At 43.6% G+C, this 23,508-nt stretch overlaps 1 protein-coding gene across 3 annotated transcripts in view; it reads left to right on the top strand.

The window, feature by feature from the left end:
• The window catches only part of ITPR2 (inositol 1,4,5-trisphosphate receptor type 2), a 298,404-nt gene that overhangs the window by 262,680 nt on the left and 12,216 nt on the right, over positions 1-23,508 (top strand). For all 3 annotated transcript variants that reach the window (XM_074165726.1, XM_074165736.1, XM_074165717.1), the window contains 2 exons: positions 3,533-3,698; positions 4,952-5,112. In XM_074165726.1, coding sequence (XP_074021827.1) covers positions 3,533-3,698; positions 4,952-5,112 — 327 coding nt within the window. The remainder of the gene's footprint in view (positions 1-3,532; positions 3,699-4,951; positions 5,113-23,508) is intronic.

Genomic DNA, 23,508 nt, shown 5'->3' with positions numbered 1-23,508 from the left:
TGGAGGATGTAGACAGTACTGTAGACAGTATGTAGTCTGCTCTAATGTCACACAACTAATTTATCCATGTAATTTTTACATCCCAGATGGAATATTTGATACTTGAGGAAAGGAAATCTAGGTAGTGGATTTTCCTTCTAGAAAACTGAAGCATATTGTAACCCTCCAAGCACTGCTAAGAAGTGTCGCTGCACTGGATCAGTCTTCTATTATACTAGGAATTATAAATGCAAACTTTTGAAAGGAATTGACTGATGAGTGTATGTCAAGACCCTCCACTGTAATACACAAGGTGTGTTTTTAACTGAAATTCAGCCTGGCGTTTGCCCTGGAATAGGTCCCATTGTTTACTTGTACTCAACCAGCATCGAAGTCAAAAGAGAATTTCATATTTTGTGGTATATGTCCTCTTCCAGAAGATTCCTCCAAAACGCAGGGATTAGATAAGTAGGATCTCAGCAGGGCTTGCAGGAGTCCAGAGACACATAACTCAGGTCTGAATGGAAGAGCTCCTTGTGCTAGTTAGGAACCTAGGTGCTAACTCATAGTCTGGGAGATTCTACAGGAACCATAGTCCATCTGCATGAAGTCTGTAAACGCAGACTTTTAAAGTGACCCTTGCCACTTAGCAGTTATTTAGTGCTAACTACATTAAAGCACTTCACAAAAGGGCAGCACTATTATCCCAATGATAGCGTGGCAAACGGAGAAAATCAGTAACTTCCGAGTCAGTATCATGGTGAAGAAAAGGACTTGGGTTTTATGTTCCTCCTCCTTACACTGAGCATCATCTCCTGTTTGCCACAGAAGAACTTTGCTATTTTTAGAGGTGTCAGTGGGAGTCCAGTCCAGCCTTCGCAAGAAGGAAAGTAGCTATGATGTAAAAACAAGATCACAGAATCACAGAATATTTTTGGTTGGATGGGACCTTTGAGATCATCGAGTCCAACCAACAAAAAAAAAAACAAACAAACAAACAAAAAAAAACCCAAAAAAACCCCACCACACAAAGAAACACACCCAAAAAAAGTCAGGTTTAGACTGAACATTAGGAAAGAATTTTTCACAGAAAGAGTGGTCGGGCACTGGAATAGGCTGCCCAGGGAAGGTGGTTGAGTCACCATCCCTGGATGTGTTTAAGAGCCGTTTAGATGCGGTGTTGGGGGATATGGTGTAGGGGAGAACTTTGTAGAGTAGGGTAGATGGTTGGACTCGATGATGCCAAGGGTCTCTTCCAACCTAGACAATTCTATGATTCTATGAAAATCCCAGAACACCAACACCAAAACTAAACCAAACCAAACGCCCACAAGCACACCCCACCCCACCCACAAACAGACACAACCCAACAGTCTCGGGCACTAGAGCATGCCCTGAAGTGCCACGTCTACACGTTTCTTAGATCCCTCCAGGGATGGTGACTCCACCACCTCCCTGGGCAGGCTGTTCCTGTGCCTGACCACTCTCTCAGTAAAGTAATTCTTCCTAATATCTAATCTAAACCTCCCCTGCCCCAACTTCAGACCATTTCCTCTGCTCCTGTCATTATTCCCTTGGGAGAAGAGGCCAACACCCACCTCTCTACACCCTCCTTTCAGGGAGTTGTAGAGGGCAATGAGGTCTCCCCTCAGCCTCCTCTTCTCCAAACTAAACATGCCCAGTTCCCTCAGCCTCTCGTCGTGTGACTTGTTCTCCAGACCCCTCACCAGCTTGGTGGCTCTCCTCTGGACACGCTCCAGCAGCTCAATGTCCTTCCTGTAGTGAGGGGCCCAGAACTGAACACAGCCCTCGAGGTGAGGCCTCACCAGTGCCCAGTACAGAGGAAAATGTCATGTCCCACTCTCAGGAAAGAGCCGGGGGGGGGGGGGGCGGGGGGAATAAGTGACTCGGATTCGTAAATCCCCAACGGCACGGACTAAGGTGAGATAAATCTCAAGATCCATATAGAAACATTTATTAGTTTCCCAAAATTATTAGTATAGGTCTTAACGAGTCTACAATAATTGGTTAGGTATATAACAAATTATGGCAAGCGGGGAGGTATGCATTGTGTTACTTAACAACAGGTATATGACAATTTATGGCAAGCGGTACTTAAAGTCATTACTTAACAACTTTAACTGCTACTTAATAACTCTAAGAGAAAAGGGAAACTGAAGGATAAAGGAAAAGATGGAGAATGGGGGATATGGTGAGATAAAAAAAAAGATAGAGAAAAAGACAGATAAAGACATCACCGGTCCTGGTTCCAGCATCTTTTTCAGGAAATCTTCCCAGGCATAATCTTCTTTCTTGGAATAATTCTCCCAGATACGGTTGTCTGTCTTGGGAAAAAATCTTCCCAGGCACAATCTTCTTTCTTGGGAAAAATCTTCCCAGGTACAATCTTTTTCTTTGTTCTCTCTAGGGGCACTTATTTTCTCCTTTTACGTTTGCTGAATTAGCATGGGCCACCCCCCTTGCTAAGGACAGCCTTGTCTCAGGTGATGTGTGGCATGTTTAGGGTGGAGAGATGAGTGCCATAGTCCTATATGTTTAGCATGATCTCTATAATCTTCATTAGCATATGCAGGAGTATGCGCTTTCATATAGGTTTTTGCGGATAATGAATTATCGGATACAATGGCCTGGAGAACAGAGAACTAGCAAGCTTACCACATGACTGGTAGAACTATCTTGCCTCCACAAGACAGTCCTCCCAGTGCTTTTCTGGGGCCTGTGAGTCTTATCAGTTCTTTGAATGTCAGGCCTGCATTATTTATTTCCTTGTGAGTGTTTGAGGCGTTCTGTTGAAGGCTTGGAGGGCCGTCTCCCCCTCGTCAGGGAATTTGCAGGCCACCTCTTACACAAGAGTGTGATGAAATGGGGAATATGAGCACTTCGTGCGTGTGTGCGTGTGCACATTGCATTCCTGAAAGACACGAGCTTTCGGTCTGCCCACTCTGAGCCAGCTTACAGCCACATGACTGCATCAGCGCAGCGCTAAAACCATCAGCGTGCCCTGCTTGGGTGCAGAGTATAGGAGCCTGGCCTTGGCATCACGCAAGCATGCTTCCCTGTTTTCCAGTTGTTCAGTGTGAAAACTTGGCATTAGTCTGGAATATTCCCCAAGGACATACCATAAGCATATGCCTGCGTGCCGAAAGGCAGTAGTAAGAAGACCTATCATTGCTCTCAGTGGATACTAGAGACTGCATATCCCCATTTCTGTACTGGTAAGGTAATTATCTTCAGTCGAGCACTACACTAATGCATCTGCGCTGCATCCGGTACACAAGCTACTCTCTTCTTCGTGCTGCGTGAAACAAGGTAAAGGACGGCAGGAATCCCAAAGCAATAAGAGTGCAGGAAGCCAAACCTTCTTTGCTTAGTGACATAGGTAGTCCCTCTCCATTTCTATGGGTAAGGCTAGCAGAATTTGGCATATGAAACGAAAGATGCATAGCTTTGCTTGAGCTAATGTGAAAATGTTGTTTAATATTTTAGAGGTGTGCTATTTTTATATCTTATTGCAACCTTATTATTGTTTCAGGAGCCCTTGTTTGCTGCGCGAGTTGTTTATGATCTTCTGTTTTATTTCATTGTCATAATTATTGTTCTGAACCTCATCTTTGGAGTCATCATTGATACATTTGCTGATCTCAGGAGTGAAAAGCAGAAAAAAGAAGAAATACTAAAGACAACCTGTTTCATCTGTGGTAGGTGTTATTGAGCTATTGAGACATTTGATAGGAAAAGGAGTTAAATGAACTATTCTTCAATAAATAAAGCATCAACCTAAGGGGGGATTATCTTCTGGAATGAAAGTCTGTAACAATGTCAGAGTTTGTTTTAGCTTCTCAGTAGTAAAAAGATTTGGTTTAGGAGTCAAAAGCAGGCTTTGCTAAGAAGTGGCTTCACAGTCTCCATCCAGGATCAGAGGGAGAAGAGCTGTGTCTCACATTATCACCACTAATGGAGATGGTGTAGCTGCCGACTTTATTTCACAAAGCGTGATGCAGATGAAAGTACAGCTTGCTATTTCACAGCAGAGTGCATTCCAGAAGGGTAACAATGGCAAAATCCACCTGTTTCAGAAGGTGATATGAAACAGGGAACAAAGGAATTAAATGAAAATAATCCCCACAAAACCCAGGGATAAACCCTCTTGTTTTGAGGTGTGCTCACAAAGAGGGGCAGTCCCCCGGGGTACTTCAGGAATATCGTCTTTTTTGTAGTCTGGGTGTTGTTTCCATGGTTGTAATGACAGGGATGAACATTGTGCAGAGCACAACGGCTTTAGTGTCTGTGGAAGACTCCGCAAGAGATCCAGGGGGGAAAGCTGGAACACTGGGGGAGACATTGGTGAATCCTGTCCTTCCTCACTGTGGTATTCTTCTTCAGACGTTTGACTCGTTACAGGAAAAAAAATAACAAAATACTTACGACTAGAGCTTTGTAAATGAAGACTGTGTGACTACAAAGCTGCAGAGATTTACCCTCACTGCTAGGTTTAAGCGCACAAACAATCCCACCGCAACTTAAGTGGGACTATTCACATGCTTGCTGCTAAACGTGTGCATAAATCTTTGGGATATCGGGACCTGGATTCCACGCTGTGTGCTTACCAGTATGCGTTTAGAAAGAATCAGAGCCAACGCTTGTAAAGCACTTTAGAGCCCTCAGCGTAGAAGGCACTGTAAAACTGTAACATATTTACTATATTGTTATTAAGAGGAAATATCACAAAAGAGAACAAACACTGTGCTGAAAGAATTCTGTCAGGAGTGCCTTCTGGCCTGGTATTTCTTGCCTGGCAGTTACTGGATGCGGTTATAGCTTTTAAATTAAGATCCTTTACATTTATGATCCTTTAAATTGAGTTAGGCTGCTTTCTCTAACATATTTAACAGATTTGGGTATTTTTGTATTGAAGTTTAATTTTTTGCACTGTGTTCGTGTCTTTTTGCAGGACTGGAGAGAGATAAATTTGATAACAAGACTGTTTCATTTGAGGAGCATATAAAGTCGGAACACAACATGTGGCATTATTTGTACTTTATAGTTCTTGTCAAAGTTAAAGATCCAACTGAATACACTGGCCCGGAGAGCTACGTGGCGCAAATGATTGTGGTAAGTCAATTTGGGCACACGCTTTATGCAACTGAGCAATGCTCCTTGCAGCTAGAGCAGAGAATATCTTTCTTTTTCCCTGTCTCTGAACAATTGGAGGCATCGATCTGTATTTTTGAAGATCTTTTGACATGTCTTAAGACAGTCTGTAACAAAGCCCAGTCTTAAACATCAGGAAAAAGATGAAGGCACAGGCCACAGTCTCCGGTTTGGCGTCCGTGTTCTCATGCTCTGTGAGTTCTGCTGCCTCATTAGCCAAACCAGGGGCAGAAGAGCGTGCATCATAACATCTGCTGCTGCTCCAGCTTTGTCCAGTATCTCTGGGCTGCTGTCCAGAAAAATAACATCTCCTGCTGAACAGTGAAACGCAGGGTCAGTGTTGAGGGCTAGTGCTTTTCTCCTACGACTGCTGTGAACAAGCTATTGAAAAGACGGAGAAGAGCTGCTGCAGGGATTTGAAGAGCTAAAGAAACTGCTTCATGAAGCAGTGAGAGTATGACTTGGATTCAGAGAGAGAAATTTGATGACACTGGGGCAGAGAGATGTTTGATTACATTTCATTTCCAGCCTGCTACCAAAGAGGGTTTGTTCTGCTGAGAGAAAGGGATGGATTATCAAGGCTACCTGGCTTGGGACTTCATTTTTGAGTAATTCTTCATACCTGCTGCGATATTCTGCTGCAGCGTTTTCTTCCCATGGACTTCCTGGCAGGTATTGCGCTGCTTAGAGCCTGCGCCAGGGTCTGTGGTTACGGAACTGGCATATGTCTGAATCCCAGAGGAGGTTGTAACCAAATGCGCGTCAGTCCTTGCTGTTTGTGCATTTCTGGAGCCACATTTCTTTTGGAGAGTATCTGCTCTGTTATCCCTCATTGGGCCTTTGATTATACGTACTACCCAACCTCATTAGTGAGATGACATGTGCCCTTTTAGTCCTTAGTTTAGCCAAGGGGAAGATTCTTCTTTAACTTCAGCTGTCTTCAAGTCAGCCACCTGGTTTAAATCGATCCCAGCTCCCTGCCCTGTCAGTGCAGAAAGCTGGGTTATTTATCCTGCGTTAAGACAGGTATTTAGCATAGCTGAGGTGACTCACCCTGGCATTGCTTTTCTCACTCTATTGAGAGCCTAAATGATTAGTTTAGACAAGATTCCTTAGTGGGGAACTGCCTAAAGTTAGAGGAGATGACTCCTACCCACTGTGGAGGCTTACGCAGAGCTTACCTTGAAGAACTTGCATTAGTGGAACGACTCATGTTTAGACAGGAGTGCATGCTTGAATGCTGCAATGAAATTGAGCTTTTGTAAGTGCTATTACCACTGCATGGGAAGACGGTGTGGCAGATGATGGGAATTCAGTGCTCAGGTATAGAGGAACAGCTCTATACATCCGTGGAAATCTGAACCATCAATCTCATTGCCCAGCTCAGGGCATTTATACTGTTAGGCAGTAAGGGATCTGCACTTCTGCAGTATGATGGGCAAGATAGAAAGCTAAAACAAGTGCTCACATCTTCTTTTCCATTACAAGAAACTATTCATAGCGGCATGTTGTCCTCTTGCACATGAAAATATGTGTAATCTCAGACTTATCTCAGAAATACACTTTAATTCGTGTAATCAGTAACATCTCCAGACTCTAGGGCTTGTCCTATTTGTCTATTACTTCTCTTCTCCTCTTCCTCTCCCTGCAACGTTTGTATGACTTTAAACTTTGCAAGTATGTATGTTAACTATTAATGTTTAATTCCAAGGGATGCATTAATATTCATAGTAAGTGTATTCATCCTGTGGCGGCAGTGGTTTGACTTATCTGATGTAATTCACTAATGTATTTTACGTTTGCGTTAATGGTGGGAACTTCTGTTTGAATATCTACAATATTAACAGAAAAGCACCAAAACACATGCGACCTCAAGCACTAAAATGATTTCTCAAAGCCCCTGTTCCTTTGTGGCAGAACGCGTGTGGTTTAAGTGGTTAATCGTAATCCGTATTTTGGGATTATTAAGCCCTCTGAAGAAAGGCTTGTTTTTTCCATGAGTATGTATGAAGTTCATGTTTGTTCTGGATAATGGGAGAGGTACATATGAACCTAGAAGTGTAAAGCTTACATGGAATGGAAAAGGGAACGGAGCAGTGGGGGAAAAAAAGAGAAACAAATGTTTGAACAAAGTACAAGTGGCTGATGTGGGATTAGTAATTATATCTTTGTGTGGTTTAAATTCCCCAGTACAAAATCTAGGGAAGGTGTGCTGCAGAAATACTAGTGCTGTGTAGCAGAAGCAACTGGAACTGCTTAAGTGAACAAAAAAGGGCTCTTCCTCTTGGAGCTGGAAAGATTACTGTATACCACATGGTACAAGGAATATTAAGAAATGAAAGAAAATAATCTGACTGGAAGAGTGGAGTATTCTGGAAGTATGGTGTTCAACTGGAGGAAGAGATTTAGAGATACAGCTTTGCTTTTGACCAAAAGAAGAGTTAAAAGGAAAACACTTGGACATCAGCTCATACTGCGGACAGTTTTGCAGCTCTCAGCATATGGCAGTTGATCTAGCAGTTGCAGTTGATCTCGCGTACGTGTTTGGTGTGTTTCAAACACAGCATGTGTCATGGTTTAGGCCGAAGTGGCCTATGACGGCGACAGATGCTCTCCCCCCACCTCTCGCTCCCAGGAGAAGACGAGGAGAGAGAAAGAGATTTCCGAGTTTAGAAGGAACTAAACTACTTTAATGAAATATTAATAATAAAATTAAAAGGAAATAATGAAATAGATACAATATATACAAAACCGTATCAAGCTCCCAGGGTGACATCACCGACAGGCACTGGGGAAGTCCCAGACTGGACTCCGTGACAGATGGGAACTGGATTCCAGCTCTAGAGTCAGGAACACACGGATCGGGATCAAAGGCAGATGAACAAACAGGGTCCTCTTTGGACATCGGCCACTGAAGAAGGAGAGCTGACCCTTTGATCCTTCAGCCCTCATACTGAGCATGGGGCAGGTGGGATGGAATACCCCGTTGGCCAGTTTTGGGTCACCTCTCCTGTCCACTCCTCCCTGCAGGTGGGACCCCTCTACGCTCTTCCATTTCTGACCCTCCAGAGGGGCTAATAACAAAATTGGCTGCCCTTGGTTGTTATAGCAATAAGTATAAGCAAGGGCCTCTCTGCACACCATTCCTTGGCATGAAGTACAAACATTGGTCTTATCACTCTAAAAGCCAACAGTTTTCTCCACAATATGCTGTTAATTCCAGAGAGTTAGAAGAAGAGTTGAAGAGAGTTGTTCAGTAAAATTACCGAACAAAAAGTTGGTTCTGTTTTACCTCACACCTGGACAGCATGATAGTAATGAAATTACATGACAAGCACGTGAGATGCATTCCATGCAGAAATTAAGCCTGGGGTATGGTTTTTGTCCTGAAGATAGAGAGAGAAGCTGATTCAGACTTTGTGATGGGCTGGAAGCTGAGCAACTATTCTTGTGATGCTGGAAGAGGTGACCAAGTCCCTGTAAGAGACCCCTGGGAAGAGACCAAGTTCTGGTTAGGATCTGGCACAAGAGAGGCAGACTTCAAATTAACCTTTCGCAAGAGAACTGTGGCTTCCCAATGGAACAGACCCGTTGCTGAATGAGGCTCACTGGGGGTATATGCGAATGCGACAAATATTTATAAATATAGGGTGGTTGGAAGAACAGGGCAATCTCAGGAACTCTTTGAAGGGGACAAGGTGGAATGAGATTTTATATTTCAGGTGAAACAGAATATGACTGAAAAAAACACCACGAATCATACTCCTGGCAAAGCTCTCTTAGCTCTACTAGTTTTTATTAGGATTAGGTATGTCTTTATGGCTCCTTCTGTAGCTTTAATGGATCAAACACAAATTCTGTGTTTTCACAGCCGGATTTTAGTGAGAATTTCTACCCAAACCCAATCTTCAAGGCTCAGATCCATCTTTAGCTACACATAGGTCAAAATTTTGGAGTACACTGCAGTATGCTTTCTTCAATAAAAAATAGAGTTTAGCTCCAAGTATCATCCTCACTACCCCTACAACTGTAGTTAGGAACCAATTATTATTTGTACTTGTCTACTACTGACTTGCAAAGTGTTGCCAAAAGTAACACTGAAATGGTTATCAGTATTAACTATGCAGCAGGGGATTTCTGATAGTCTCTTTTCTCTATTGCCCAGACCCATCAGGACCCAAAAATATGACCGTGAATATTATGTATCAGTCTTTTTTACATATCTTTTGTCCAGCAGACAGGGAAGCATCTGGTTTGAAGGCTTTCTGATAGCACAGCTGGGAAAAAAAACCCAGGAATACAATGGTTTTCTTGTTTTGCAATATTATTTGAAAGGCTGGGTGCCAAAAGGGATGGGAATTATTTACTCATCTAACTTCGCTTTCCCAGTTTTCCAGTTCAAGAAGGGGAAGCTTGTAGATGATGTTGTACACGCCCCTCACTCAAAGGCAGTATTTTTGCAGGTTTTCAAGTTCACTTTTATTTCTGTTCTGGGGTGGCTTGTTTCAAGGCATTTCCATTATCTTGCATGCCTCTGGCCTCAAAAGACCTTGTGGTTGAAGACTTCTTTTGCTTTCTTCCTCTGCACTGTGGACATCAGCTGCAAACTCTTAATGTTCCCTGTGATTTTAATTTTTCCAGCAGTTCTGTATTTGCTTTAGTGCTTAGTATACTGCTCTGAGCAGTGACAGAGGTAATCAGTAGCTATCCAGCTCTCATAAAGCAAGGTAATATGTTTTCCTTACTTTTTTCTAAAAAGAAAAAAAAAATCCAGCATAAAATGTATTGTAAAACAACACGCAGGTTATACACCTGTAGCTTTTCAGACAGTTACTTTATGGAGATGGTGGTGGGAATAAAGCATTTCAGATCTTCCAGTGATGCACATTCTTCTTGTACAGTATCAGTTATCAGGTGAAATTTTAATGAATATTAAATCAGGACAGTAGATTTTATTTGTTTTATTATTTGTTATCCAGGCCTCTTTTATTAAGTCAGATACAATATCCAAAAAGACAGAAACTTTGAAAAACTGGCTACATGCCTCGCATTTGCACTGAGAACCTGCACGGATTATTCCCCTATTGAATTTTCATTCCTGGGAAAAAAAAAAGCTTCTTATCTGACCCATTTGACCAGAAATACCATCCCTAGCAAACCCAGAGAGGTGCACATATAACTTGTATTACATCGATACAGCAATCTTTGAATGTTCCTTTTGTCCATTTGTCAGAGGAGACAGTTTAATGCGATAACTGGAACAGTGAAGGTTAACATCAATTTGTACACGCAGATCTCACCTAAGTTTTGGTAGCTGTAACTAGACAAATGTAGGCAAAAAAATGTAGGTGATTAGTTACTGATTTTTTTTGCAGCAGAACAGAGAGATATGAATTAGCCTATGATTTGTGCCTCCGTTCATTTGGAAAAATAAAAGGCTATTGGCATAGTAATTAAATTAATTATTTTGCCCGTTGGAAGAATGAAAGACTTTAGCAAACGATGCCCTAAAAGTTTTGTTCTCGTGTGCTCTGTCCACAGTTCTTAGCAAGTTTCATAATGGATTTTATCAGCATTAGTGCTACCTGTCATAACTACATAATTACAGTACCTAATTATATTATTACTTATTTACTCTAATTATGTAATTGGATGTAATTGGTGCAATTACATAACTCCTCAATCAGCTGAAAACTGCTCTAAAACCAGCCTATGTTTGTAAGAGTAAAGGATACTGCCATGCATTAGGCCATCTCAACAGGCTGGGAGATTTGGGGGTGTTCAGCCTGGAGAAGGCTCGGGGGAGGGAGACCTTATAGCGGCCTTGCAGGAGAGATGGGGAGAGACTCTTTATCAGGGAGTGTAGCGATAGGACAAGGGGGAACGGTTTTAAACTGAAAGAGGGGAGATTTAGATTAGATACTAGGAAGAAATTCTTCGCTGTGAGGGTGTTGAGACACTGGAACAGATTGCCCAGAGAAGCTGTGGATGCCCCATCCCTGGAGGTGTTCAAGGCCAGGCTGGATGGGGCTTTGAGCAACCTGCTCTAGTGGAGGTGTCCCTGCCCATGGCAGGGGGGTTGGAACTCCATGATCTTTAAGGTCCCTTCCAACTCTGACCATTCTAGGATTCTGTGATCTCCCTAAAACAAGGCAACCCGTGGTGGGAAATTAAAGATTCTGTTCTCCTGCGATTGCAGTCGTTGGGACCATGAGCCTTTTATACTGTGGTAGTATCTTAAAAGTATTCCTCTACACCTTTTCATCTGTAAATGTATCCCTCCTGAAAGGTAAATTCCTAATCTTAAGTGTCTTCAGGCTACTCAGGATCCCAACACTTCCACTGAAACCAAAAGCAAAATTCCTGTCAACGTTATAAGGACGAAGTAGAAGAGACAGGTTGAGCAACGCCAGCCTGAAATTCTGAACAGTGATTTTCTTATTCAGTTCTTTTAAAAGCACTTTTGCGTCACAGCAATGACCACGGCATTGCTAATGTCACGAAATATTTTCACTACTTCCTTTTAAATATTTTGAAGGTGCCAGCTTTTCTTTTCGTTAATTTTTGTTTTAAATTTTTAAGTAAAAGAAGTATTTACCAAATATTATGGGCATTTCCATGTCATGAGGAAAAATGCATTGCCCATTTTGAAAAATTCTGCTTGTTTTGGGTTGGTTTTTTTAAATACTGAACTTTCAAAAGTGATCTGAATTTAGTGCTCACTTGAGCTGGTGCTGTTGTCTCTCTTCTTCCTACCCCCAGCCTCATGTTTTTGCCTTCTTTTTCTGCTAGATACCCAGAAGCGGGTATTAAATTCAAAACCAGCAGTGGGAATAAGGCCAAACGAGCCATTGAGAAGTCTCACAATGGTTGTCATTCTGCTCATGCTGTGTGCAGAGCAAGCTCTTTTCCCTCAGCATCCTTCCGTCTCCTGCCTCGCTGCTCTGCGTTTTGCTGTGCTCCCACCCTGGGAGCAGAGGTGTGATGTGAGCTGTGGCAGCACGATGCGGCTCGCCAGGTTCAGGTCCCAGCAGTGACGCTGCGAGGTCCTGGCTGAAGTCACTCTATGAGGCTGACCCATAGCCTAGCAGCAGGGACAGGGGACAGGCTCCCTCCTGGAGCCAGAGTTGCTTGCGTATAGTCCTTGGCACACCCGTGTGTGGCCTGCAAAGGGATTTTTTTTCATTTTAGCCAACCTCATCAGTAGCTGACTCTCAAAACGGCAAAAGCGTGAACCGAGTGGAGCCTGCAGAGCCCGACGGTTGTGGGTCAAGAGTGTGGCTGCCCATCCTTTCACACCTTGGGGCAGGTTGTCCTGGGGTTAGTTAGTGAACGTAAAGTCATGTCACTGATGCCAAATCCTGGTGCACGCACCCAGCCTGATGTCCGCTGTATTGAGTGGCTGTCCCCCAGCAAACCACATGGAGCTTCTAGAGGAGGCAGGCGCAAAGGAAATACAGACAGGCGAGTTAAAAGGCAGTGAGAAAGTGCCATACAGAAAGGGGAAGAGCATGTTGACAGCAGGCAGGCAAGGAGGAGCGGGGTTTGTGGAACAAGCTGTTCTTTCCTGCTGTCAATTTTTATCAAAGAATGTAATAAAATAATAGGTACTAAGAGGGCTGTTGACCTCAGCTCTGAAAAGCTAACTTCTTTGGAGAAGAAAAAAATTCTGACATCCAGGATTTTTCTGTTCTGTTATCTATTGTCTTTCTGAATTTTGGAGGCAATAGTTTTCCCTACTAATTTTTATCTCCAGTCTGTAGATCCTCTTATTACATGTGAGGATCACTACAGGTAGAGAGAATGACCTAAACCAGAGAAACGTCAATCCAAGATAACATGAATGCTGCAGAAGGGACACTTGGGTTGTCAGGAGGACGTGCCGGGTGTTTTTCACATGCACTCTGGTGATTCATCCTAGACAATTTAAGAAGTTTCTTCCCCCCCATGTCCACCATACCCTTCTGTTGCAATTAACCACAACAATAGTGGAGGGGGGAGGACAAGCGATGTGTTTGTTCGCTCCTGAGCTTCTGCAGTTTGCAGCCCCAGAGTACTACTGTGAAAATTAATGGTCACTGAAGTCATGCCAGTCTGAACTGCACTGGTTGAGGAGAGGACACGGTACCGATTCTGCTGCCTCTTTATAGGTAGGATAATATCAGCAGGGAGAAAGGGCGCAGAGCTGATAGGAGTGACCCCTTCGGCTGCTACAGCTAAATCTGCCAGGGATGGTGAGCTGCGGTTCTTAAACTGGCTCGCTGTAACTAAACTGTATTTTTCAGGCTTATTCGTTATCAGAAATTCTAGTCCAACATGAAGTTTCTGGTCTGGCAACTCACAGACTTGAAAATGCTTACAGGACTTCTGCACGCAAATGCTCTGCTGGGGTGAGGCATGGAGTTTATAACTTTTGGGAAGCTAATAATGCTCCCATTGTTAGGACTGATTTATTCTACTTTTAAAAACTGGCCTTCCTCCAAAAACTAGCAGATATTATCAAAGCAAAACTTGCAAGGATGAGATGTATGTACATATTGAGCTATGCAACTTTTTCTTAATTACTTTTAAAAGGCTGATATGATGCATGTCACATTATGAGTAATTACTTACCGTGGCAGTAGTACCAAGAGCACAAAAGCTGGCTGCTAAATAAGACCTGAGATCTCTCTGACAGTCTAATTTCCTAGGAAATACGACGTTGGTTTTGTCTGCAGTTGGGTTTTCATAAAATAAGCAATTAAAGAAATATGCCTAAAAAAATTATTTACTGCTTCCATTTTTCTGTTGTGCTGAAAATAGAAGAGCAAGTGAGCACACGACTCTCTGCATCCTTCCACATAGAGCAGGCCCTGTGGGAAGTTCGGGGTTTCAATTTAGGTACACCAGGTCTCGAAGAAAGTCCCTTTTCTGCATCAAGGCCTGTCTCAAATTCGCAGAGCATCTCAGAGCTATTGAGTGGTGATAGAGTCACTGAAATAGAGCTGGAATCGTGCTTCTCACAGGTTCAACCGCTGCTTTTGCCCCTCTCCCCTCATATACACCCGTGTTACCCAGTTTTACATTTACAGAATACGTTGAGGTGGTGGTGTTTTTCCTTCTGCGAGGTATTGAATTATTTTTCTATTGTTGTTTTTCCTGTTGTTGAAAAATAACGTTCGTTTCTGTAGGTAGTCCGTTGCTATTTTTACTTCTGTGTACAATTTTGCCTCCTTCCATCTTAGAGAAGTGCTGAACACCTCCCTCTCCACTTCATAAAATAAGGAATTACAGTAACATGCGTAATTAGCTGATTTCCTGCTCATTTATGTGTTCCTCAAAGCATGAAAAGTTAGCATCATATGAGGACTTTGCATCTTTGCACAAAGCTCCTACAAGAGAGCTGAACATCTTTTCTACTTCAAGGGCTCTGCATCTTCCAGAAATGGGCTCTTTAGTCCACCATAAATAATTTAGTTGTCCTGCTTGGCTAGGTGATGTGTAAATATAGGAGTAAATAGGTGATGTGTATGGGTAAATAAAGGGAAAGGTGGGCTTCATTTGGTACTTCATTGTAAAAGCTTGAGGTTTTAGTGGCTTTACGTTTATATGCATTCTTTCCAGACAGGCAAAATTAATGATCTTATTGCTGCTTGAATGGGAAACCACGTATCTGATCCTGCCTCCCTAGAAATTATGCCGTTAGGTGGAGCGGGAGAAAGATTGAAATCAACAGCAGGTGCTGCAGCACAGGCAGATTTGCTCTGTGTATTGACGGTACGGTGATAACCTGCATCTCCCTCAGTGATGACTCGGTGAGGCAATGGCCGTGCCATTGTGCTGTGCCCTCGTCCCTGCTGCCTCCGTGCTCAGCACCTCACGTTCTTATAAACTGCTGATGGGATCGGTCCCAGCACCAAAACAACCCTGTCTTTTTTCCTTTTTCCTTTGAAATCACTTCTGAATGCAAAGCTCTAATGTAATTGCAAGTTACAGAGTGGAGCCTAAAAGTCCCCAGTAGTATATTCGTAGAGATTTGGGGGTTTTCCCCCCTGAAGTCTGGAATCAGTGGTTTGATGCTACCCAGCACTAGTCTTTTTGGACCTTGTGGCGTTGTGGCTCAGCTGTAAGCTTAGCTTGATTTCCTCTGTGTTTGAAAGATTTGGCCACCTGTCTATTGAGCAATATTTAGGCTCCAAAGACTGATTTTTCTGTAAAGATGGATTCTGTCTTGATAATACAGTGTAGTCACAGCCTCCTTGTCCTCCTTCTAACTTCAATCCGTTCAATTTGCAAACTAAAATAAACGAGCCGAGTTGGGTTCCTGTTTGTTTGCTGCTGGCCTTAACAGCTCGAGGAGGGGTCTGGGCACAAGGCTGTGTTCCTTGAAACTTGCACATCCCTATGAACACGGAGTGGAGGTGTTCCAGCTGGAGCGCCCTGGAGCCAAGCAGTGCTGCTGGCAGGACACAGCTGTGGTTCCCTGCTGGAATCCACTCCCGCCTTGACCTGCCAGACTAGAGCTGTTAACTTTCCAGGCAGCTTGCAAAAGCCATCTTTTATCCCTTTGTTAAAGAAGCATGTGGCCTGAGACGGAGCTGTGTGTGGGCAGACTTTTATTCTGTGATTTCAAATGTTGGAAGAGCACTCCAAGGCACCTACTGTTGCGCTTGAAATGCTGGCAGTAACACAGCCTCGATTCTCCCGGGACTGGCTGTGTATGGCTTTGCCTATTGAAAACTGGATCTTAACTGGGGTCACAGATAGTGATAAGAAGTTCAGCCCCAGAGGAGCAATGCGATGAGCAGATCCCAAAGCGTGTCAACTGAACTCGTTTGATTCTGTGCTGTGGGAGAAGCAACAAACCCAGAACACTTCATTGCTGATTGAGAATATTATTGCAACATTTGAAAACAATTATTGTTCTTTGTATTACAGTGGTACTAAGCTTCTGGCTTCTTGAATGGGAATAAGACTCCAAAATTGTCCACAGCCAAGGCAGATAACTGCAGATGCTGAGGAAAGGAAGGACTACAGATTGGCCCAAACACATGAGGGCAATTAGTGAAAGAAAAGGTATACGAGTCTGAGATTGTTGCCTTACCAGGAATGGCATTTAAAAGTAAATAAGTGTAACTTTGGTTGGACACAAAACATAGTGGTGAGATTCTGCAAGAAGTAGAACAGGTAAAGGCTACACAAAACGTCGTTCTGGTTTTGAGTTCTTACAGCTCTTACAGCAAGATTTGGGGGAGTTGGGTGTAACATCAGCGCAAGCTTGTTTTACAAGGTTACAGATAGGAGGAAGTTACTTGTTTTATATATATATCTGTCATGGGAAGAAAAATCCACTGACCCGTATTACTCTACATGGACAAGTTTCTCAGTTTGTACAGATTTGGTCTCATTGTGCCATTGGCCTTTCGAGATCAGCTTTATGAGATTTGTGTCAGGATTTTCTATTTGGTTGCAAGGCTGGTTCACGGAATCTTCTCTCCTTTTAGTGTGGTGGATGTGTGTATGATAAAAAGCTAAGATAGCATCATCTTTAATAAAAGAGAAGATATATAGCCTAAAGAAACCAGATCAGTTGTAGAGAAAGAAATCAATCAGGTTAGCAAATTGTATCTGTGGGACAAAGTGCAAAATGTTTGTTTCATACAGTATTTATTGAACAAATTTGTTGAGAAGATGGTTAAAAATGCTTTACAGGGAAAAAAAAAAAGCAACCATTTTGTTCAATTTAAATGACATTGATGTATTTTTTACATCATGAAATCTTGCAATATTACCAACAACAACCCCTGATAAAGTACTTTACACAATTGCCTCACAGGGCATTTTGAGATAGAAGTATGTATCGGAGATTGTAAATTGGCTGCATCCAATTTTATATATAATGGAACCCACTACAGCCATCCTACGAAATTCAATAGATCAAGAATCACATTACACTTTTGTAAGTTTGGGCTAGTAGGAGCTTTAAAGAGTCTCCAAAACAAACAGGCAACTTTAAATCGTATTTAATGAACCCTGTGTATTTTATACACATGTGATTAAAATGTTTTGTCTCTGTTTTTCATTTTGCTGGGTGCTGCTGAAGGAAAATTGTAACTCCGGGTTTGTGAAACTGATATCTGCTTGTTCTCAAAAGAGAATGCATTTTAATTGAATAGAGCAAACCATATTTAAATGCTGGGCTGACACAAAAAAAAAAAAAACAACCACCAAAGAAAAAGCAGATCTGTACAGAGGTTCCATTTCAATATTTTCCTAGCAACGTGAGCAAGAGTACCAAATTAAAATGTAGTATAGGCAGATAAAGGTTTACAAAGTACCGTGGTGGTTTTTTCTTTGACTTATGCTTGCAGCCTCTGAAAACAGCGCGCACGAACCCGAACGAATAGACGTTTCACCTTGAGGGCACGGTTCTGCTCATTTCCACCTATTTCCCAACGGGAATAAAAGTGCTCTGTGCTTCCCAGTAGGCAGGTGGCACCTTGTGGGATCTGCCTCTCACCCAGCCACAAACAGACGTGGTAAGGGGCCTCTCCATGGCCATCGTATCTACGCAGACAAGGAGTTGTGCTCGCTGTGCAGAGATATATACACAACCCAAGCATTTGAACAGAGCAAGGGATCTGAGAGCAGGTTGGTAGCATTCAGACCCAGAAGAGTGAAGGTGGCCGTTGCTTGGCGGTGTTTTCTCAAGAGACGCTTCAAGGAGAAACCTAGATCTTTTTCCTCTTCTCTGACCGATACTCGAGTATGTGCATTTATGCATTTGTATGGTATATGCACGATTGCATTGTTGCTTAAAAAAACAGCTTTGTATTCTGTATTACCTCTCACCCATTGGTGATAGGTGATAACTCTTACTAATTTTAAAAGAAAATGTTGTTCTTTAAATTGTCTTTTCATACCGCACCGTGTGCAAAATACATCAGAGTCAACACGGGCCCCAAGCAGGAACATTTAGATCAGGATTCAAAATGCCTTGACTCCGGCAGTATCCTAAACCAGAACAATTGCACTGCAAACAGCCAGGCTCTGCCTCTGTAAAGCTGAGAACAAGGTCAAGTCCTGAGCCTCTGAAAAACGAGTCTCCAGCTGAGTCTTTGTATTTCTCAAAGATTCTGTTACACCAAATTGAAGCTAATGCTAGGAAATGGACAGTACTTGCAAAATACAAGGTGACAGGACCAGAGAATTAAAGGTAAATATGAAAAAACCCCATAAATTTCAACAACTATGCTCCCAAATCCTGTGCTACAAAAGATACAAGGTAGAGGTCGTGGTTTGGAGTTTAACCATGCAGTTAGACCCTGATCTGCTGGATCAAACCAGCACTTACATTGACAAAAATGGGTCAAAATTTGTGGTGTCCTTACCAGCTGAATGGTAAATATGTCTCTAAGGAGCAGACAACATCTCTGTCTCCAGCGGTGGCACGATACTGTAGGGTATGTTTACATTGCGGTAGGATTAGCCCCGTTGGCTTTTGTCTGGAGTTCAGTATCTGGAGTGTGCCTGCTAGGATGTTTTGCAAAAGAAAATCAATATTAAAAGAAGAAGGGGGGGCTTCAGCGTGCTAGTACAAGCAGTTTGATAGCAATGGTAAGGGGCTGGAGAAGCATCGTAATTCCGTTCACTCTGAACGCAGTCAACAGAAAGCAGAAATATCGTTGCCATTCAGCTAGGCATGAGCCAGTCCAACAAACGAATTCAGCTGCATTTGCCGAAATGATGTCGGGGGCAGCGAGGGAAGGAGAGGGAGAAAGGAGTTAGAGCTGCGGGCATTTTGGTGGCGGTGGTAGAGCTGCGTGAGCCAGCTCAGCCCCTCTCCTTGACAAGGGATGCCCTACGTGGTGTGGCACTGAAAAGGGCCGCTCTTGTCATTGGGGTAGTGGAGCCCGTGGGATTCAATAGCAGCACCGCAACGAGCTGCGGAGGAGGAGAGAGAGAACTGCCAGGTGCCTCTGCGCGGAGACTGCCATTGCATTGCGCTCTGCTTCCCCCACCGAGACAGCTGGAACTAAACCAGAGCCTCCCATGCTGCCATTAAAAGGTTCTTTTTTTAAGGACATGTGCACTTAATGTCAGAATATTGAAACCATACCCACGTGAATAAAGTTAGTAAGCCGGTGATTCATTGCTGTTTCAAATCTCTATCTAGCCACAGTAAATTTCTGCTCAGTAGTGACAGTCTGTGTCCACATGCAGGCTATGATTTACAGTTCTGTGTTTTGTATCAACAACATCTGTTTAACAAAAGAAAAAAAAAAATAAGCCAAGAACATTTATTTTCTAATCTCCGTACCAGATGTTGTTTCGTTATGTACGAGATCCAGGGATTATATCAGAAATAATTTCATTATTTTAAACGAATAATCTGAAGTGTTTTTCCTAAAGCATGTCCTGTAACCACTAACAACACGAAAACATAGGAATGTGGAAAATAAACTTGTGTTTTGCACAAATCTATAATTATATCTATTTTAAGGGCACGGATATTAAGCACCAAGTCCTAGCTTCAGATGGTGGTGTTGGGATTCTTGAAGCTTTGCAGAGGAGAATATCAATACTCAGGGTTTTGATAGAGATCAGGTGGCAGAGAGCGATTGAAACCGCAGAAGAAATCAACGGTTGAGAAATGAACACGGAAGGGAAGACGTGAGAGGCAAACGTGGCTTCAAGGAGACTAGTGCTGGGGTGGGATGCAAGCTTAAGCCCTCCACGCACACAAAACGCTTGTGCCACCCAGCTCTCGCCAGTCCCCAGCTGGCTGCAGTCCTTGTACGCTCGCGAGTCCCCCCAGGTCCCTACCTAGAGGGTGGCTGGAAGGTGCCAGTCTCAGGGTGATGGTGACGAAGCTGCATAGCTCAGTTTCTGCTTTCCAGCTTCTGGGGTAAAGTTGCTCTGGGCTGAAGCAGGATCTCTTCCCTCCACGTGCTGGCTGCCCCTTTGCTGATGCAGCCCAGGTTGTGGTTGTGACTTTTTCACTGTAAGGGCACACTGCTGACTCATGTACTTAGCATTTGCGTATGGTTTTGCCCACAACAATAGTGCCAGATCCCGTTCAGACTTAATGGTCTGCAAAAGATGATTTTCATTATGGTTTCCATCTCTTGGATGTAAATGCCAAGTCCTTTAGGTGTGTTTGATAAGCAGAAATTTTGGGATGTTTGTTCTTGGAAAAGCAGAGTCCTTTACGGAGTTTCAGGCTGAGTATCGAAACTGCCACGTACAGCATCAGAGAAAAATCTTCACAATTTGAGGTTTATTATCATTCCTCGCCATGATTTTTGCAGGGATATCACAAGCGGGAGCGCTGATGCTGGAACACTGAGCCGTTTATAACTGACTGGCCTGGATATCAGTCTTGAAGAACTCACAATTATTCAGCATTATGGGGATAGATTCTGTTGCAGACCTCAAAAACATTCAGCCAATTCAAAATGAAAGTAAATGCATCAATGATGCTGCTAAAGCAGACAGTGGGTCTGCGTTACGATTCCGACCTTCTTTCGGGGGAAACAGATTTCTGTATCTTTCCATGAGCTGTGGAAGCTGTAGCATGTATCAATCCAGTACAGACCATATAGACCTATCAGTTTTCTTGTTGCGTAAAGATTTATCTGTAATTGTCAAGGTTTATTTTTATTTTTCTTGAATTACTGTTGTGGATGCATATAGATGCATAACAATTCCTAATTTCCCTCCCTATATTCTTGTACAGCACGGATTGCTTATCAAATACGGTCTTAACATTAAAGTGTCAAACAGGATTTGCAGAAAGCTATTTGGGTTTGTAGTTTAGGATGAACGTTTATCAAATTGTGGATTAGCTGAATCATGCACTGAACCAAATTATTATTGTCTGTGATTAAATCACAAAGTGGTTATTGCCTGTGTCATTTAAAGCACAAGATAGTTTAAATCTTAAAAATCCCTTTTTAAGATGGCTGTAAGAGCTACATAACTAAGACTTTTAGGACCAGACTCTGTACCTAGGCAGAAAAAGAATAGCTTTCAAAAGATCGTTTGGACTGATTACTCTGCTTATACAGGCAACAGATCTGGGAAAGCAATGGACTTATTTACCTTTCAGACATACAGAATAATTTCTCAGTAAATAGATCTTTTTGTAACTGGTCCTAAAGTATTTATTCAAGGTGCTGACTCAAAAAAAGGGGAGTGAACAGCCTGTTCGTTCTTGTGCCTGGAAGGACATGAGCTGCCTGCTGAAGAGCAGCAATGCCGACACTTTGTTTGCCTTCATGCTGAGGCACAGGTCCTAGGGTGCAACTGAGTCACAGAAGAAGTTGTGGGTGCCTCATCCCTGGAGGTGTTCAAGGCCAGGCTAGATAGGACTTTGAGCAACCTGTTCTAGTGGGAGGTGGAGCAGAGTGGCTGGAGCTGCCCGGCAGAAAAGGACCTGGGGGTGTTGGTCAACTGTGGGCTGAACGTGAGCCAGCAGTGTGCCCAGGTGGCCAAGAAGGCCAACAGCATCCTGGCCTGTATCAGGAACAGCGTGGTGAGTAGGACCCGAGAGGTGATGGTCCCCCTGTACTGGGCACTGGTGAGGCCCCACCTCGAGGGCTGTGTCCAGTTTTGGGCCCCTTCCCACAAAAAAGACATTGAGGGGCTGGAGCAGGTCCAAAGAAGGGCAACGAAGCTGGTGAGGGGTCTGGAGAATAAGTCTTATGAGGAGAGGCTGAGGGAGCTGGGGGTGTTCAGTCTAGAGAAAAGGAGGCTGAGGGGAGACCTCACTCTCTACAACTCCCTGAAAGGAGGGTGTAGAGAGGTGGGGGTCGGTCTCTTCTCCCAAGGAACAGGCGATGGGACAAGAGGAAATGGCCTCAAGTTGCCCCAGGGGAGGTTCAGGTTGGATATTAGGAAGAATTTCTTCACAGAAAGGGTTATCAAGCCTTGGAATGGGCTGCCCAGGGCAGTGGTTGAGGCACCATCCCTGGAGATATTCAAAAGATGAGTTGACATGGTGCTCGGGAACATGGTTTAGTGTTGGTGGTGGAGGTTTTTTTGGGTTTTTTTTGTTTGTTTGTTTTGGGGGTTTTTTTTGGTTTTTTTTAAGGTTGCACTAGATGATCTTAAAGGTCCCTTCCAACCTAGGCAATTCTGTGATTCTATGTGCCTGCCCACGGCAAGGGGGATGGAACTAGGTGATCTTTAAGGTCCCTTCCAACCCAAACCATTCTGTGATTCTATGAATGTGTGTTGCAGGGTGGGATACCACAAACCGCCCGGTGCAGCACACTGAGGCAGCAAACCTTCATGGCCATGGCCATGCTCCTCTTCTACACTCTTCAGCAGCTGTCTAGCTGAGGAGCTCAGAGGACCTTAAGCACACTGGTTTTCTCAGCCTCGTTATTAGGTAACAAATAACCCTCCTGACGACCGTCTCGCTTGCCTCACTGAGTCACCAAGGAGCAAACACTCCGTGGCAGACCGGGGCATGGTTCGCTGGGGGACACAGAGGCCTGTCGCCTGTTCTGGTGCATGCAGCTTGGAGAGGTCACAACCCAGGAGGAGTCATGAGCAGTCATCGCCACTTTTCTTTTTGAATAGATAGGAGGGAAGTCCTGAAATGGTTTGTTTTCATGTTGCGACAGGGGATCACAGGGTAGAAAGGGCTAAGAGTCCCTGCATTAGAGTCTGCTGGAGAAATGAAAGTCTGGTACAGCTGATGGTGGCGTGGCACCCTGAGCCCATGGCAGTGGCCCCAGAAGAAAGCATACATAGGGCAGCCTTTGCTCCTCTACTTCATCCCCCTCGTCCCAGTCTTTGGCCTTTTTTCTCTCATCGTTATCTAGTAATCTATTTTTCAAAGGCTCGGCCCCCTCTTTCTTGCTGGCTGCAGCTGATCCATGTCACTGCTAGCCTGTGAAACCAGCACCTCCTAAAGAAACGTGCCTTTGCCAATTACTCCAGAGGCATGGATTCAGCTCAGCATGAGCGCTCGATTGAAGCCAGTCGGCTGTGCCAACAGGACAGGGATGGCTCAAGAGAGAATTTGTACAAAATATAGAAACTCTAAACAAATTTCTTCAGTCTTTTCTCCAGCCATGCTCAACTGGATCTAGCAAAGTCAGAAAAATGCCGATGTTTTGCTGAAGGGAGGACTTAGCCCATGGCTCTGCACCCCCCCTGGAAAGCCCACAGAAGGGAAGGAGAAAGTTGCATAGAAAACTCCAGGAGGCAAACGCGACTTTTGCTTTGAACGTGCCTCTCTGAGAAGAAGGGTTTGAGGTTTCTCAGAAAACACGAGGAGCAAATCCTCTAAGCCCTATGTTTTCTCGGGCATGTGTCCTCGCCACCGGCACCTCACAGCTACGTGTCCCCAGAGTACCTTGCAGA

This window comes from Numenius arquata, chromosome 2 (genome assembly GCF_964106895.1).
Source record: "Numenius arquata chromosome 2, bNumArq3.hap1.1, whole genome shotgun sequence".
Lineage (NCBI taxonomy): Eukaryota > Metazoa > Chordata > Aves > Charadriiformes > Scolopacidae > Numenius > Numenius arquata.
Note: the sequence above shows the minus strand (reverse complement) of the source record. Positions and strands in the feature narration are given on the sequence as shown.